This window comes from Pyxicephalus adspersus, chromosome 2 (genome assembly GCF_032062135.1).
Source record: "Pyxicephalus adspersus chromosome 2, UCB_Pads_2.0, whole genome shotgun sequence".
Taxonomy (NCBI): domain Eukaryota; kingdom Metazoa; phylum Chordata; class Amphibia; order Anura; family Pyxicephalidae; genus Pyxicephalus; species Pyxicephalus adspersus.
This window is the reverse complement of record NC_092859.1, coordinates 149,172,162-149,190,412: the sequence shown is the minus strand read 5'-3', so window position 1 is coordinate 149,190,412 and position 18,251 is coordinate 149,172,162. Positions and strand designations below refer to the sequence as shown.

At 39.3% G+C, this 18,251-nt stretch overlaps 1 protein-coding gene across 1 annotated transcript in view; it reads left to right on the top strand.

Annotated features, from left to right (window-relative positions):
* Positions 1 to 18,251, top strand: part of MAN2A2 (mannosidase alpha class 2A member 2) — a gene marked incomplete in the record, with an annotated part of 99,434 nt that overhangs the window by 38,057 nt on the left and 43,126 nt on the right. Inside the window, 5 exon segments of the mRNA XM_072402755.1 lie at positions 9,063 to 9,234; positions 11,538 to 11,665; positions 11,801 to 11,974; positions 13,936 to 14,122; positions 17,177 to 17,354. Coding sequence (XP_072258856.1) covers positions 9,063 to 9,234; positions 11,538 to 11,665; positions 11,801 to 11,974; positions 13,936 to 14,122; positions 17,177 to 17,354 — 839 coding nt within the window.

Here is an 18,251-nt window from a genome sequence, read left to right as displayed (position 1 = left end):
TTTTATACAGTAACTGACACCGTGCTGCCTAATAATATGTTGAGACAAACATCTGTCCTAATTGCATTTATTATAATAATGTACATGTTCCCACTTACATACAAATTCAACTTAAGAACGAACCTACAGTCCCTATCTTGTATGTAACCCGGGGACTACCTGTAAACTGCTTTGCCTGGATAGCTAGTAGTAGTAAGTTGCATTCAGCTGGACTAAGCTAATTAAAAATTTTCCAGCAAGTATCCAATAGCGCAAACATCCTAATCCAATCACTGTGGAATGTGACATTGTACATATTGATTGTCCAAGACCACGAGGTGCAAAATTAGTTGAACCACCCTGCTATTAGCATAACCCCATCCTTGGTGTCAGGAAGTTTGCGTTGTTGTAAAATCCATCCAATGACGTGGCTGAGTGTGGTCATTTTTGTGATAATGCCCTAATTGGGATGGTAAAATGGTATTATACACTATGTAGAAGATAAATGGTGTTAAAGGCCCCTGGGTTACACTTGAGCAAATTAGATCTTCTGAGAAAGTTGGATCTCTTTCCCAAGTAAATCACACACCCACCCTTGGCTATCTACATGACCTGAAAAACACATCATATACAAGGCCACCTTCTTCCATTACTCCTTGGTCCAATCACTCATGTGCCATTAGTAGTAGACCATTGTCATAACATGAGTATGTCAGTAGCCTTTGTGGCCCTATACATGGCAAGCAGCTGTAATACACTGTATAGGCTACCATAGGCTACCACCCATTTGCCCTATGCACATCAACGAGCTTTGGTGCCATGAACCTGTCACCATTTCACCAGTGGGTGACCCCTTTACACACCCACACACACATCCATGAAGCTTGGGCATCCATTATTCCTGTTGCTGGTTCATTGGTTGTCTTTCCTTGGACCACTTTCGTAGGTACTAACCACTGCATGCCGGTAACACCCCACAGGACTTGCTATTTAGCAGATCCAGCTTTCACAACTTCGGTGGTCAGTGAGTCTTTCAGATCCTTACATTTGCCCGTTTTTTCCTGCTTCCATCATATCGCCTTCAAGAACTGACTGTTCGGCTACTTGCCAATAGACCCAACTCCTTGCCAGGTACCATTGTAACCAATGTTCTCACCTCGCCTGTCAATGGTTTTAAGATATTGGTTCATCCTTGTGCTATTTTTTTTCTATTTACTTGTCTACCTTCTCCATAGTAATAAAGAAAATCATCGAGAAAAGGAGCATGGATATTGTTGTGTATTATAGTAAAATAAATCACAGTAATATAGTTTCTATTAAAGCTGAATGAATTGCTCTTTATATTCCATACCAAATCGTGATGTTTCAGCAACTAAATATAGACTTGTTAGCAAAAGCTTATATTAGGTCACTGTGATCTGGCACATCTGCTGCATTGTGTACTAAACCATTAATAAAGCACAATACCTTTTTTGTAATGGACCAACAAGCCTGAACTGCGAGCTGTTATAATGATGCTGTTTATTAGCAGAACATCAATGCCCTCCGTCTCTCCTCCGGGGCTCTGAGCAAACATACATGCAATATACTCCCCTATACACGCATATGGTTGCTATTTGAGGGTCTTCTTTCTTTAAAAGAGCCATTCAATGCAAGGTGGTGTAAATGACATCAAGCAAGTTTGGAAGATTGATCTTTTCAAATGGGGGCTGATTGTTCCCTTATTTGCTTTGTGTTTTGTAATTACAATCTTTTTTTTTTTTTTTTTTTTTTTGCAGAGGCTCAGTCTTCTACTTGGCTTAAGAATTCACGACTTCAATGGACATGTTTTATTTGGTTTATGAAAAACAGCCATTGGCAATTTGTATTGGCTTGTTTGTATGGATAATTTAATAGATCAAGATACAATAGTAAACAGGGAAATAACAGCTGCTGTAATTTGACTTTCAAAACAACAAGTAAAGCAAAAGATGCGTATTGCTACTTTCTACATAGGTGATGGTACCTTGGTAGCTGGTGCTGAATCGCCATACCAGCCTTATCATGGAGCAACACCTTAAAATAATTTCAGGTCTTAAGGGAACCACTGCTAAAATTACTACCGTGTTTCCCTGAAAATAGGACCAGGTCTTATATTAATTTTGCCTCCGAAAATCGCATAAGGGCTTATTTTCAGGGGATGTTATTTTTCTCATGTACAAAAATCTACAGAACATGCCCACATATGTGTACACACATACCGTAATGTGGGGGCACTATATTATGTGGGGAATGGATTTTCCCTATGTGTGCTCCCACATATATAGTGCCCCCACACAATACAAAGCATGCCCCCATATGTGAAGATACATATGGTACGTACCTGTGGGGGCACTATATTATGTGGGGTATGTATTGTCCCCATGTGTGCCCCCACATATTCCCCCACATTTATAATGCCCCCACACAATACAAAGCACCATTTGCCCCGCTAAGATTTACAATATTTCCCCAAAAATCATTGGTGTCAGTGGGGTCAGCATTTGGTTAAAAAGAAAAAAAAAGTACTCGCCACTACTGATACCGTACTCTGATCCCACGGTGTGCGTCCCAGCTGTTTCCATCCTCTTCTCTTGGTATCCCTCCGCCGCCGGGTACCACGTGACCGCACTCTCTGAAGTCTGCTGCAATGGCTGCTCTTGCACAAAGAAGCTGCCAATAGGGCTTATTTTCGGGGTAGGGCTTACATTTCCCCCTTGCATGATTAGGATGCTAGAGTTTATTCTCGGGAAAGAGGTCTAATTTTCGGGAAAACATGGTATATCCACAACTCACAGTATATTAGCACGATGGTCAGTAAGAAGAATGTCAATTGCTGGCCATTGAGAAGAATGTCAACCTCACAAATAGCCCCAAAAAATCATTGGTGCCACTTAAACTGACCCGAGAGTCACAAATTGCTGATTGCTCAAGGACCCCTAAGCAACTTTTGTTTGTGAAACACTTCTTTATATAGTAATAAACAAACTTGTAGCTGATCTAGACCAATAAAGGAAGAACGGCTCCAAAGAGAATGTCAAATGGCTATTTGTTTAAACTATGAAATATTTTTTAATCTTTATTTAATATACACATACCGAGCATATCACAATGGATACAATGATGGCTTATTCCAAAAAAAGACTGAAGGCCAAAATATTTCTGTCCAATAATGGGTCATATCACTCAATGCATTCAATGCAAAATATACAATACATGAAAGTCTCATGGCTGGTTCTTGGATGATGAAAGTGCTCCATATAGATATGTAGTCGTGGAACTCCGAAGTTGGCACAAATCCTAGAATCTAATTTTGTGTATATTTTTAGAACTGGAAATTTGTGGAGCCCAGCGTGGTAGAAGAAGAGGATGATAGATATATGGGATATAAAGGAACATAAATGAGAAAAGTAGGGGTTTGGGGCAGATTTATAATAGGAGGAAAACTATAATTCCATGTTCCCACTATTGCTTTGCATTTACATTTCTATGCAGATAAGCGTTGGTGCGCTGGGTTACCACTCATTCTTAATGGCACCCCACATGTATCTTGCCAGCACACTCCAGTGCTTTGCAATACACATGCAACTGAGAAATGTATCCCATACAGGTACTTGAGCATTAAAAACTTTTATATTTTTTTTACCCCCCATTGTTTACCGGTACTACTTTTTCAAATCCTAATAAACATAATAAAAATGCAATACACATACAAACACTGAAGGCATGATTTTATGTTGTGTATTATGGGGTTGATCATATATGTTGGTCATCCAACTCCATACACACCAGCAAGAATAGCAACATTCTTTTCTTTCAAAAAACCACCACAAAGCCAAGGTAGAACCAGTCCATGTGAGGCCCTCCATCTTTTTATTTTCATTTACAATGGCTGTCCATGGCAGAATAGATGGTGGGATTTTTCCATTTAGGTGTTTACTAAATCTAGTTTAATTTGGAAAATGGATTAAGGTGGAGGAAGAAGGCTTGAAAATGAATTAAGGTGGACAAGGAAGGCAGATGGGTTATCTCCCAAGTTGATACCTAAGTTTAGGGCTGAATTCCGCTCTATTACACGGCCATTAGTTGTCTTTGCATGGCTCGTCAGACATTTTGGTAAAAAGTCTCTTTGGGTCCCAGTAAAGTAGCATTTTTGGGGTCCATAGAATAACTTAATTAGCATATCACCATTTTCAGTGACCCTCGTCTAAAATCTATCAGCCATTAGGTTGCAATTAGGAGAAGAAACAATTAAAACACTATTATCAAATGTGTATTTTACTGGTGACTTAGGATGTTTCAAGGTTTTGCAATAAAGTTGAAAACTTTGGCAATTCCCTTCTGATCCAAAAGTAACACCAATAACTGATCTGAAGCTTCTGTGGAACCTTCCATACCTTGCCAAGAAACATGGATCTGCTTGTTTTTTGTTCAGAATCCATGACAGAACTATAATGTGGATAATTCTTTGTATCTATGAGCATGGTGACAGTTTTGCTTTCGATTTCTATGAACAAATGTGCAGAGACTACATTGGTCTACATTGCAACACTCTCTCACTTAAATAACCACAAAATATAAATAGGGCAACCATTGTAGACTTCCTTCTAAAAATGTTGCCTGGCCATGTGCTAAATGTTAATATTCTGGAATATGTAAATGGATCAGAAAAGTCAGTATTCCTATGTATACCTATTCCGTATAAGCAAAGGTCAGTGTTACACTTGGGGAGATAGGGCCTCTAGGGAGTGCTGTGGCTTTCAGAGGAGTGGTGTGAGCCCTGAGAAGGGCCAAGGCACAGGGTCCAAGCAGTAACCAGGTCTTCTCCAGAGCCTCTAGTGGTGAGGATGTTCCGCTGCTTGTTACTGCCAGGTTTGTGGTCCTTAGGCACACCAGGATGGGCAGGAAGATGTACGGTACCAAATCAATAGGTGGGAGAATTGTCAAGGAAGGCTAGGGTCAAGGCAGGCAGCAAACAACTGGCTGGGAAACACCAGACTGGGCAATAAGGGGTTTTTATGAGATCTGGACAGGGAGAGCACTGAAATAAATTGTTGTAGAGGAAACGCTCGGCAGAGCTAGGGGGATGGGCACTAGCAGAGACACGTTGCACGAACGCTGAGTGCTGTGTCTGAGTCAGCTAAATACCCATGGATGATTAAGAGGCTATCTCCTTATTGGCCGGCGGGACGGGCGAAACTGATAAAACTTGGGAGAGCAGGTGCACCCAGGGTCAGAACTGCCTACATGCGCCTGCGCTTTAGTGAGGAAGACATATGTAAGCATGTGCAGCTTTTAGATTAAGTTTTGTTTTATGTAAGTCTAAATCTCCCTGTTTTAGATATTTATGTAATGGTTGAAATCTATTTTTTCTAGCTCCCACTTTCTTTTTCTCTCTTGAGAAAAATGGTAATTGTAAGAAAATCTATTTAAAAGGAACAAACTCTTCTGTAGACTTTTGTTACTGAAAGATTGCCTATCCACTTTTGTTTCAGTGATAAATATTGATTTTTTTTTTCCCCCGCTTTCATAGCTATGGCAATGGTCATAAGGACCAACAGAGTGGATGAAGATGCCCAGAGGGATCATGGACATCATTCCAAAAAAAAAAAAAAAATAAAACGGACAGACCATACGCATTGAATTATTATTACCTAGTGTTTATATAGTACGGATATATTATGTAGCTTTTTAAAAAGTCCATAAATTATTCACTAGCTAATGTCCCTACCATAGTCATATGTCATTAACTTAACCTAAGGACAACCTTGAGGCCAATTAACCTAACTGCATGTTTCTGAGATGTGGAAGGAAACCGGAGTACCCCATGGGGCGAACATACAAACTCCTTGCAGATAATTCCCCAGCCGAGATTCCCAGCGCTGCAAAGGCAAGAGTGCTAGCCACTGAGCCAACCTTGCTGCCTGGGATTAGTATGAGCCCTTCTGCTCCGGTAGGGGCATGTAAATGACCAGTAAAAGAAAAGCCAACAGTGGGCCCCTGTGCCGAACTGCCTTAGGGGTATTCTCACTCTGATCCGACTTGCCCATGCCCTTGTGCAGTGGCGCACTTTGCACCTCCCTTTATCCACCCTCTTTCAGCATCCTTTTGATGGAACATTAACAGATTCCTTCTAAAATCCTTCTTCGCTTTAGTCTGCAAATTTAATGGTAACTGTTCTCTACATAGAGATTTTAGGTTTGGTTAACCCCCCCTAGCGGTCTGATTCTGGCCAAATTTCCATGCAAAAAGTGATACAATTTTTTGCATGGAAATTTAATTTACATTGTGGACCTATAATTCTTAGGCATAACTCACCGACATATTTCTAATAGTTAATAAATGTAATGATGTGTAAAAAAAACACAAAAATCTTAAAAAAATAATGGATAATGTAATATATATATATATATATATATATATTATATGAATATTTCTTTGTATTGGGCTCAATACAGCTATTTTGTATTGAATTCAATAAAAAACTATTTGGATTTCCCAACTCTAAATCCCGGCCGCACCGATGCATGTACCGACGTTACCGGGAAACCCCGTAAGACGTCTCTGCACTTCGCGAGTGGAGATTGGAGGAGGCAGACGTGTCCCCAGGACCTGCGGGGACCAGCAGGGTGTCAGGGGACAGCGACGGAACAAGGTAAGTGGGGTTTTTTATGCTTTTAGGTACCCCGAGTCAGTACCCCTTTTTGCATGTAAAAGCGACCCCAAGTCAGACTCGGGAATACCGCTAGGGGGGTTAAAGTAAGACTCTAGGAAATCCCACCATTGTGATATAGTGTCTGTATAGAGGACACCAGGACTCTTGTTTTCTTCCAGGACTATTCAGGGCTCATGTAATGAATTCCGAGCACCGGGCAGTTCTGGGTTACTATGACCCCTTCTGCTTCTATGGGGGCATTAAATAGACAGGCTGGACTCTTAGGGCAGAATAAAAGTGTGAAGGACCACTGGTGCCAAACAAAGGGGATCAAGGATGCAGCAATTCATGAAAAATAAAAAAGTAATTGTAATTTTGGATTTTTTTATATTTTTTTGTAAATCAATAAAGGGGGAAAGAGTGACCTAAAACAAAGCTGAAGTTTCACTTTCAGGAAGAGAATTTCATCTCCTTAATGAGTGTGTCCACAAAGGTGGCTGTTTCTTTGCATTTCACCATATAAAAAAGTCGGGCTGTACAGAGTGAAGATGAAAAATTACCTGTTAGGCTCCAGGGAAAACATTCTGAGATACAGTTGTTCGTACAAAGGGTTAGGAGGTTTCAGACAGCTAGACAGCATACAATTACCTGGTAACAAACAAAGCAGTCATTCTCATGTCTACCTTCCCAACCGCTAACAAAAGATGTTATTTTCACTAGGAGAGAAATATCTGACAACTGGGAGAAATGTCATCAATCTAAAATTTTGGTTTAACACTTTAATGCTGGTTTTATAATTCATTAAAATAGGTTTTAAAGATTTGTGGTTGGTTCATGCAATAAAAGCGATTATATTGGAGTGCAGTGCTATGGTTGTACTAAAATATAATGAGGAATATAACAATAAATTTCCTAATGCTAAAAATCTGCTAGTTTCTCTAAAGCAGCCTTGAAATATTTTAAGGTCTTGGAGTACCCCTTCAACATTTACTGTACTTATAGGCAAAGATTTATTAGTGTGAACATTAAATTCAGGTATAAAAATAACTGAGTGTTCTATTCTTACAGTATATGACATCCAGGTCTGTTAAAAAGAAATGCAGTTGGTGGAAATTGTGCGTGAAAGAATGAATGCTAGATCACAGTGATTTTTTTTTTTTAGGGAAAATTCCCCCTTTTTTTATATTATTTTTATTATTTTGTATTTATTTTGCATCCAACATATTAGGCAGCAATTTATGGGCCTGATTTATTAAAGCTCTCCAAAGTTGGAGTGGGTACACTTTCATCAGTAAAGATGGGGAATCAGCAAACCTGGAATGGATTTAATTTTCTATTTGTTAGCAAATGTTTTGAATCCTGGACCATTCCAGGTTTGTTGGATCACCCAGCTTCACTGATGAAAGTGTATCCTCTCCAGCCTTGGAGAGCTTTAATAAATCATTGCCTAAAAGTCTACAGTCATGTCACTAAATGTCCCTCAAAGGAGCTCGCAATCTAATGTCCCTACCATAGTCATATGTCATTAACACAGTCTAAGGCCAATTTTAGGGTGAAGCCAATTATCCTATCGTCATGTTTTTGGGATGTGGAAGGAAACATTAATGCCCTGAGGAGACAGATACCATTACCTTGGTGGTCAGTGGTGAATGATCTCCTTGCATTGTTGGTCAGTGGTAAATGGTCCCTTTGTAATGATGGTAAAAAAGGGCCCCTTTAGTCTTGAGGTCAGTGGAGAAAGACTCCCTTACATTAGAACCCAATCATAACAGTGATCAATGGAGGATGTCGCTTACATTGGGGGTCATTGGGGATACGTTCTCTCTACAGATGGCTGAAAACATCAGTTTTGGTGTCAGTGGTTTTTCATCTTCTCGAGAATAAACCTAGCAATCTCCTTTATTATAAAGGATGCTCTAAATTGAACACATACATTTACCAAGAGAATATGAACATGTAGAACAGTGGGCGTGATTTATTAAAGCTCACCAAGGCTGGAGAAGGATACACTTTCATCAGTGAAGCTGGGTGATTTAGCAAACCTGGAATGGATCTCTTAAAAGTAATTTGCTATTTGTTAGCAAATGTTTTCGGTCCCAGATCAGATCTATTCCAGGTTTGCAGGATCACCCAGCTTCACTGATAAAAATGTGTCCTCTCCAACCCTGGAGAGGTTAATTAAATCAGACCCAATGTATTATAAATTCAGCATCTATTGTGTAGGATCCTCTTTATGGGACAGCAAGAAGTAATACATACGTCATCTAGGGACTAAGATGTAAGATGGTCTAAACTGTTTTTTAATATTTGTTATCTTGTCACAGGTTTCTGTGACAGGTAAAATAAATGTGTAACTATGTAAGTAAATGGTCAAGTCTTTTTTATATCCATTTTATGATTTCCAATACAGGTTGGATAAAAACATTTGATAAATATTACTATGACCAGACTCAGCATATCCTGAACAATATGGTGGTGAAACTGCAAGAAGACCCACGACGAAGATTCATCTGGTCTGAGATTTCCTTCTTTTCAAAGTGGTGGGATAACATCAATTCTCAGAAGAGAACTGCAGTGCGAAGGTAACTTTAAGGCTAGCCGTTAGTCTGTGTCTATCATTGCCAAGTGTCTGTGGACGTCCCATCTTGTATCATGGGGAGCCCAGCATATGACTTGCATTCTTACTCTTGCTGTTAGCTGTATTGATTGGATAGTGGAACTTCTTTTTGATTTTTGGGTGGAAATGAGGCAAAGTTCATTCTCTCTCCTGGTCTTAATTCTTCTATGAGCGTCATCCTACCCAGATATAAGAGTTTTTGGCTTCACTCTCTGGACCAAGCTGCCCATGCCTTAGATCAGCCTTTTCTCGACCTTGAAATACCTTGGGGAACCCCTACTGTAATTATTAAATCGACAGCTCACAGTACATTAGTGGGGGGGGTCTGTATGAAGATTTCCTCTTACACTGCTGGCCATTGGGAAGATTGTCACTCTTACAGATAGCTGAAATATTCATTGGTGTCAGTTAAATTGGCTGAAGAGCCACAAACTGCTCATTGGCCCTAGCAACATCTGGAAGAACCCCAGGGTTCCACAGAACCTTGGTTAAGAAACATTGCATTATGCAAAAGCTGATTTTCAGGTTATTGGAGGGATTATGGATTTCCACGCTAGGAAAGAGGATGTAGAAGTACTGCAAGCGTGAGTGTTTTCAGTATGCTTGCTTTTTTTTTTTTTTTTTTTTTTTTTTTGCTTCCACTCAGAAAAAATATAGAGGGAATCAATATCTGCCTCTTGCAGAGGCCACAGGAAGCCGGACCCTGTGGAGAATAGAAGCTAGTACTGGTGCCAGGGGGAGGTCTCCTTTATAGGGGCACATTGAACATCTAATGCTAACCCAGATGGTGGCACTTGTCTATTGCAATCCTTGAGGCCATGCTGCAGGCAAAACATGCCAGATTTAAGGCTTTAATTACCAAATACATCTGCTGAGAAACTGAACATCTTCAATGTTTTAATATTCAGAGGATATATTTTGGAAGACTTTTGTGCAATCCATCAAATATCTTTTGATGTAAATGTATACATATATAAGTTCAGGTGCCAAGTAGGCAAATCTCGGGAGTTTTAAGGCATCCAATCAATGTCATATACATGATTCATAGAAAAAACATAAAAACATTAATTTATTCAAAACTTCATTAAAAATACATAAAATCTGTGAATTGATCATTACATTTACATGTTTGGTCTGTACTGTGTCAGTAAGCACTAAACGTTCGACGTGTTTCACGGAACAGAGTCTGCTTCCTCAGGAACAAAACTGCCTACAATCACAAAATTTCCATCAACACATTAATTTCATTACATTTTATCCTCTAATACCTTTCTTTATTAAACATTTAATTTTTATTACTCACACCTGTCTTTATAGTGGCTCCCCAGTTCTATTTTGTTATAACTGACCACTGATTGGCTGAATAACCCAGTAATACTTTATAGCTCTTAGAGACTTCAGTGGTAACATCTCCCTGTACTCACATGCCCTCTGCTGCAGTAGAAGAAGTTTCAGTCTTCTGCTTGTATTGTAAAATAAAAATACAGCCCAAAGTAAGTAAACACTATCAGTGCTCAACCCAGAAATTTTTTTAAGCCGGGTGGGAGGAAATTGTAGGCGGGTGGTAGCCCCTGTATTGTGACCAAACTCTTTAGTAACCACCCAAAAACAGCCGGGTTGGTGCTGAAAAGTGCCGGGTGGTGCGCCCAGCTAAAAGGGCCTGGGGAGAACCCTGACTATGAACTCTTGGGAGTGAAGTCTCTAAGAGTTTTAGAGAAAATAGTATGTGAGCATGGACCTAAGGGTCCTTTTAACATCTGTGCATTTTGTTAATTCTATGTAAAACCACTAATGCAAATAATTTTGAACAGCACTCCAATGAACTAGCCCAAAGCATTGCTGCAAAGGGATGTGAGCAATGTGAATTTGCTCTAAAAACAAGTGTGACATGCAGGGTTTTAAGTGCATTGTAGCCCATTCAAAACTAGCTTTTTAACTCAATGCACATAAAATGTAAATGTATATGATCATTACCAAAACACACGGGCATAAATGTAGGTTTAAGGTTCCATTAGTTTTTAGTAGATTGATGTATCCTTCTGAATTTTACATAATTGAAAGGATCATTCTGTGTGGTCACAAGGACTGAAAGTTATTGGAAATCTGAAATTTTAGGTAGTATCCTTCTAATTTTTTAGAGATTTTGTATATTTTTTTATTTTTACATTTTTAGAGATTTATTTACTTTAATTTACTTTTACAAGTTCTTGGATATGTTTTGTTATTTGCATGACTAGTCCTGTTGATCTGTGTGTTTGCTCTCCAAAGGTTAGTTGCCAATGGCCAACTGGAGATGACAACTGGTGGCTGGGTGATGCCGGATGAAGCCAATACTCACTACTTTGCCATGATTGACCAGATGATAGAAGGCCACCAGTGGCTGAAAAAAAACATTGGTATGGAAATCAATTTGTTTAGACTGCAACACGGTTTCTGTAGAAGCATGGGAACGATGCAACTTATAAATCAAAGACCATCTTCAACTTGATTCAATATTTTTTGCTAATTAGATCTCTCCTTTCTCCTAAAAGGTGTTAACCCAAGGTCAGGATGGGCAGTGGATCCTTTTGGGCACAGCTCTACAATGCCGTACCTGTTAAAACGCTCCAATATAACCAGCATGCTGATTCAGAGAGTGCATTACTCCATCAAGAAGCATTTTGCAGCCACTCGAAGTCTGGAATTTATGTGGAGACAGGCTTGGGGTATGGAAACATCAACAGTGTTTTGGCACTTCTTCTAAATGTGTGGGTTTGAAGGTATCTGCTGTTGTTATCAGTTATGCTGCCAGCCAGTCTGTCGTCAAGTGTACATCTGCAGCTCCTAGTATGGCAGCTGCCTTTTTTTCAGTTATTAATTGTAAAACTCAGATGACTGGGGGAGATCAATAAAAGGTTCTCCTGCTTCAAGGGCCTTGCTGATCTTCGTATTCCCTTCTTTGCTTCTGTGTATGCTTTCATCTCTTTTTAACTTTGATATGAAAATCAATTATTTGTATCGTTTAATGAGCAATGAGTGTTTATGGGCCACATGCAGAATATTTAACCCCTTAAAGTCCATTTATTTAGGATCTGGGGGAACTTTTTATGCATCGGTGTAGATCCATCCCGCGGCATACATCTTCGTTCCTATGCAGGAATACATTTCCTAATGCACTACTTGGAATTGGAATATATGTGGCGTACATCTTCTCTCTGCTGGCCATTAGGAACAACCTTAGGTTGAAAAGTCTTGGTGGCAGTTACTGCTATTGGAGAAGGTGTGTGGCCCTACCTATTTGGGTATATTAGTGTTGCCAACCCCAATTAGAACAGGAAAATATAAAAGAATAAAAAATACTTTTTTTTTTTTTTTTTTTTTTGGTATTAACGCTGGTTTGTAGGATATTTGCAGGAATAAAACAGCTTTTTTTTTTGTTTAATAAAAAATACTTTTTTTTTTTTTTTTGGCAAAAATCAATGATGTGTATTTTGAGCATCCATAAAGGTATGCACACAAAAGCAAAACAGATTGGTAATAGCAATATAATGAATAATATACAAAATTATAACAAACGTAGCAAAGAGGAATCCCTGGAGGATGGATTTTTTTCAGGGGGCTTGCCTTCTGTGACCAGGCATTCAGTTGTCTGACTAAAGATATGATGGTACAGGTATTAAAGGTCTCAAGCCCGATGCGTTTCGCCGATTGGCTTCATCAGGGGATGAACAGAGAACGTCAGAGCAGTTGGTACTAAAAGTGAATTCTTATCCTTGTATAGCACTTCAAGGAGTAATCTTGCAGTTCAAAATTGGAGATCATGCAGATAATACTAATTTAATATTCCGATGACAGTTACTCCACTGTCAATCCCTGGAGAATGTTGGTGGTATTGCAGAGAGACAGAAATTGCTGACCCGCAGCATGATCCAAAAAACAAAACTGCTAGAGGGCTACAGCAGAAATGACATACAAATATCCTTTTCAAAGGTCCACAGTCAGTGAACTTTTCAAGTACTCCTAGTAAATAGCTTTATTCAATGACTAGTACAAAACACACAACTCAAATCATTTATAGAAACCAAACAAACTTTATAGACATTAGAAAGAAGGATAAGGAATTGCAAATGGTGGTTTTGGATCTGCAAATGTTTTTATTCAACACAGCAGAATGTTATTGTCAATAAGTTAACCTCATCAACCATCAAATAAAATCCGGTAGTGCGTGGAGGGCACTTTTTATCTAATGTGTATAAACTTTAATGAAATGTATTTAACTGTAATGTAATAAACGGAAATGAATTTATGCCATAAGATCCATGTTTTTTTAAATCCCCCATGTTGCTTTCTTTTCAAGGGGCCATGGAAAACAGCAGTTTGTTTTTAACAGACACTGCAGGCATGTTTTTCTTCTTCTATAGGGAAAGGCATTGTGTGCTTCGCTGAGCACTTCTATGTATGGAGCTGTTTAGCTCAATCCGCTGTTCAAGCCCCAGGGCCAGGGCAATGCTAAGGGGTCACAATGAAACCTACCAGCTCCCCTTCTTTAAAACAGCCTATGAGGGGTTCTTAGAGTAAAAATTATTCCTGTATCCTTGAAAATTCAACTTTCTATTAGTTAAAGCCACAACCAATGTAATAAGTTGCTAAAAAACCTAAATTGTTTCTTTAAATATATCATTTTCAGATCCTGATTCTGGCACAGACATCTTCTGCCACATGATGCCGTTTTACAGCTATGACGTCCCTCACACATGTGGCCCTGACCCCAAGATCTGCTGCCAGTTTGATTTCAGACGCCTGCCTGGAGGTAGAATCAATTGTCCGTGGAAAACACCACCTAGAGCAATCACGGAGTCAAATGTGGCTGAACGGTAAATGGAATATTATAATTATTTTATTGTTTTTGAACAGTGTTTATATAGCGCCAACATATTACCCAGCGCTGTACATTAAGTAGGGTTTTCAAATGACAGACAGATACAGACCGTGACACAGGAGGAGGAGAGGACCCTGCCCCGAAGAGCTTACAATGTAAGAGGAGGGGGAAGTAACACACAAGGAGAGGGGTTTGAATTGGTGGGTGAGTAGTGAGGGTTTAAGAGACAGGAATATAAAAAATACCTCTAGTGTGCTTGTACACTATCAGCTTAACACAGCAGTCAAGATTTTAAGGTTGTTTAAATCCAAAGGTAGAGGCCTAAAATCTGTGCTATTGCTAACTAGGTTTTCCCTTGTCGTGTTCTGGTTACCACTATTGGGCTGCATTTAGGTGTGTGGTTGCAATATGCAATGGTTAACCATTCTCGGACACTCACCTTCAGCTGCTGGGAGCATTCACTAGCTGTTTTGAAAGACTTTTCAAACGGTTGCTGTATGCAGTTGGTTGTGGTTGTGTCTTTTTCGACTTGCCCTGGTCACAATGCATTGTTGGATATCTGCCGCTCTGCTGTTGTACAAACCACTGGGAAACCGATTTCAACCTCTTGCAAAAACGGTTAAATGCAGTCTCCATAAAGCCTATGGGAGAGGTTGAGCAGCACACCAACCTTAAGTAATACCCGGTAGGTTTGTATAAAAAGGGATTTTAACTGCTCCAAAGAGGTTTAATATTTCCAGTTCAAGACTAGTTCAACTATAAAAAATGCCCACCTGATCTCAGCTTTAAGAACTTCAAACAGGTAGAAAAAATGGAGCACTTTGTGTTGGCAAGATTATAATACACAATCTGTCCCTGACAAAATGCTGTAAAACTTTTTAGCAAATTTAAAAATAAGTTTTTTGAATCTAGACAATATCATATTAATGTAAAATCCCCAAACCCAAAAAAAACATTGTATTATATAGAGCAGGGGTCGGCAAAGTTTTATGGCCACTAGGCCATTTATGGGGTGGGCTGGAGCACACTAGGCTGGACCCGCCCTAATAGTGCCGCCCACCACCAGGGAACGCCCCCTGAAGTGAAATCCCTCTTCTTCGTATGCATTGCGGAGGAGAGGGATTTCCCTTCAGGGAGCTTTCCCTATTTATCGCAGTGACGGAAGTACCAACGCCGGCCACGGTAAATAGGGGAGCCACTGCAAGGGGGCGGCTCCAGCGGCTCTGGCTCCGGTAGTTCCTAACGCCCCCTGACCGATCCGCCGGCAACCCAGGGTCCAGAGCCGCGGGTTGCCGGCCGGATTGGCCAGGGGGCCTTAGGCCAGAACGAACTACCGGCTAGGCAGTATCTGGCTGACCCCTGATGGAGGATCCTTCATGAACCATGTTCACGTCACCTCTATATAATACAAATGAATGCACAGAATATGAATACTAAAAATTATTCACGTTGGAAACAATACAATCAATAGATGTAAGAACCACTAAAATATTGAGAATCTAGAAATTTTCTAGCATCTTACAGCCGTTCTATTTTAAAGAAAGCATTATTGGTGATAAATTATTGTATGCAAACACAAAGAAATACAGAATAATAATATATTACTATTTTCTGAACAACCATTAGATGTATATAAATAAATCACTACTGCTGGCTGTTCTGCCGGTGGTAAATCTGTAAGAATAGAAGCTCCTGAAGAAGTGATTCTATGTCACAAAAAACATGAAGCCTTTACGCGCACTCCGTCTGTATATAATTTTTAATTTGAGTATCAGTAACTCCCCTGGGATTGTCTGCCGATTGCTGTCTATTTCATATACAGTGCTCAACCAAAAAATTGTTTTAAGCTGGGTGGGAAGAAATTGTAGGCAGGTGTCATCCCCTGTATTGTGACCCAACTCATCAGTAAATCAGTAAGCACCCTAAAACAGCTGGGTGGTTGCTGAAAAGTGCCGGGTGGTGCGCCCAGCAAAAATGGGCCGGGGAGAACACTGATATACATGTTACATATATTTAAATATAAAAAAAAAGAAAATAACAATTTTAAATTGTTACAAAAATGTTTGTGTTGCTTTTATTGATTTCCTGTCCCAATGACTTCCACCATTATTCTTCTGTTTCTGTGTTTACATGACGTCATTGGGTAGGTAATTGGCAGAGGTCATTACTTGAGATTCCAATGCTTCCCTATCCAAGGAAGAATGCATTCCCTTTCATAAAAATAAGCATAGGCAATACAAATAAAAGTTCTAAATAGCCGCCCATCTTTGTTACAGGAACCAGCCATAGTTGTTGGCTTGTTATCAGTTCCATCAACTCCCTACTGAGTGTCTGGGAATATAGTCCCAAGCCATGCACCATAGATCTACCAAATCACCAAACTTCATTGATTACACATTTATAGGGACACACCATGTAGAACGTGACAGACGTGTTTGCTCCAATCCCTGCAGCTTCCATTGGTGTCTGGTTTAGGACTGTTCTCATATTATGCCATCATAAAGGTCTGCAATTGCTCATCCATTTTTTATGGTCACATGGTTATGGTCACCTAGGTAGGATGATCTCCAATCAGTTTCCAAGGGTTATTATATAAATAGATTTGACTAAGTCAGTGGCTAAATATTACTTTTTTTTTTTTACAAGTGGTTCCATTTGATCAGTAAGTATCTCCTGTAGTAAGGTGTTCTGATTCCACTTTGTTCCGCTGGACTGAACATTTGTTGTGAAAAGGACAATTGTCTTCTTGCTGAGAACAGACATTAAAAGCTGTCGGCTTAATTTCCTAGCTAGAAAATCTAGATCGCCAGAGTGGGATATAATGTGTTTTCTTTATCTAACAACTCTCACACTAAAACCCTTCAAATAGGATTTAATAAGCTACATGATATGGGTTATGGAATCTTATTTTAGGTCTGGAAGCAATTACAGCTATTCAGCGTAGTTCTTGGGAACATTTTATAGCTGCACTGCAAAGTCTTTGTAACACAATGCAGGAAGGGTTATAGTTGGCCTATTAATATGTCTTACTATGATATTTTTATTCCAGAGCCAACCTCTTACTGGATCAGTACAGGAAAAAGTCCAAGCTGTATCGCAGCAAGGTGGTCCTTGTCCCCCTAGGAGATGACTTCCGTTATGATAAACTCCAAGAATGGGACGCTCAGTTTCTAAACTACCAAAAGCTTTTTGATTACATGAACTCACATCCGGAACTTCATGTTAAAGTAAGAAGGTTACTTCTACATATTTGGTTATCAAATTAATCTGTATGTGACAAGAACACCCTAAAACCTGTATGAAGACAATGGTACTTGTTAGGAGCCTACAAGCTGAAATGCATCAATTCAATACTGAGTCATAGGAATAATAATAAAGAAAAGTCCATATTCCATTTGTAGATCTTGAAGTGCCTAAACATCATAGTCAAACAGTCTGTAGAATAATGCCGTTTAGTTTGTGTAAAACTTCCTAATACCCCATCAGTTACTTATATGATATAGGAGGGTTAAAACCTTTCTGCTCAACACGTTACACAGAACTTGTCTGCTGCTTCAGGAGATAAAGGCATGTGATCTGAACAATTATTTCATCATTAAAAAAAATTAAATTTTATTCAGGAAATTAACTTATCTTTAAATGCAGATTACAGTCAAGTTTGCAACTGATTAAGTCAATAGTAATAGGTTATAAAACAAGTAAAAGCAAATGTTAAAGCCTAACTAAGTGTTTTAAACCAGTGTTTCATGGAGCCCTAGGGTTGTTCCAAAGGTTGCTAGGTGTTGCTTGAGCAATGGACAATTTGACACCAAAACTAACACCAATATTCTTTTTTGGCGCTCTACAAGGGTGACGTTCAATGGCCAGCAATGTAATAGGCAATCTTCCTACTGACCATCACACTGTGAGCTCTGGATATAGTAATCATAGCACGTGTTTCCTAAAGACCTGAAAGTTATTTCAATAATTCCCTCATGTTTAAAATGTTAAGAAATGCTGGCCTAACTCTAGGAAAAAATAGATCATAGACTTAATAGCATGCAATGCCAAGCTGCAATATCTGAAGATAGTAAACTACTTTCTTGGATTAAAAGAGGAATAGACTGCAGAGATGGAGACATAAT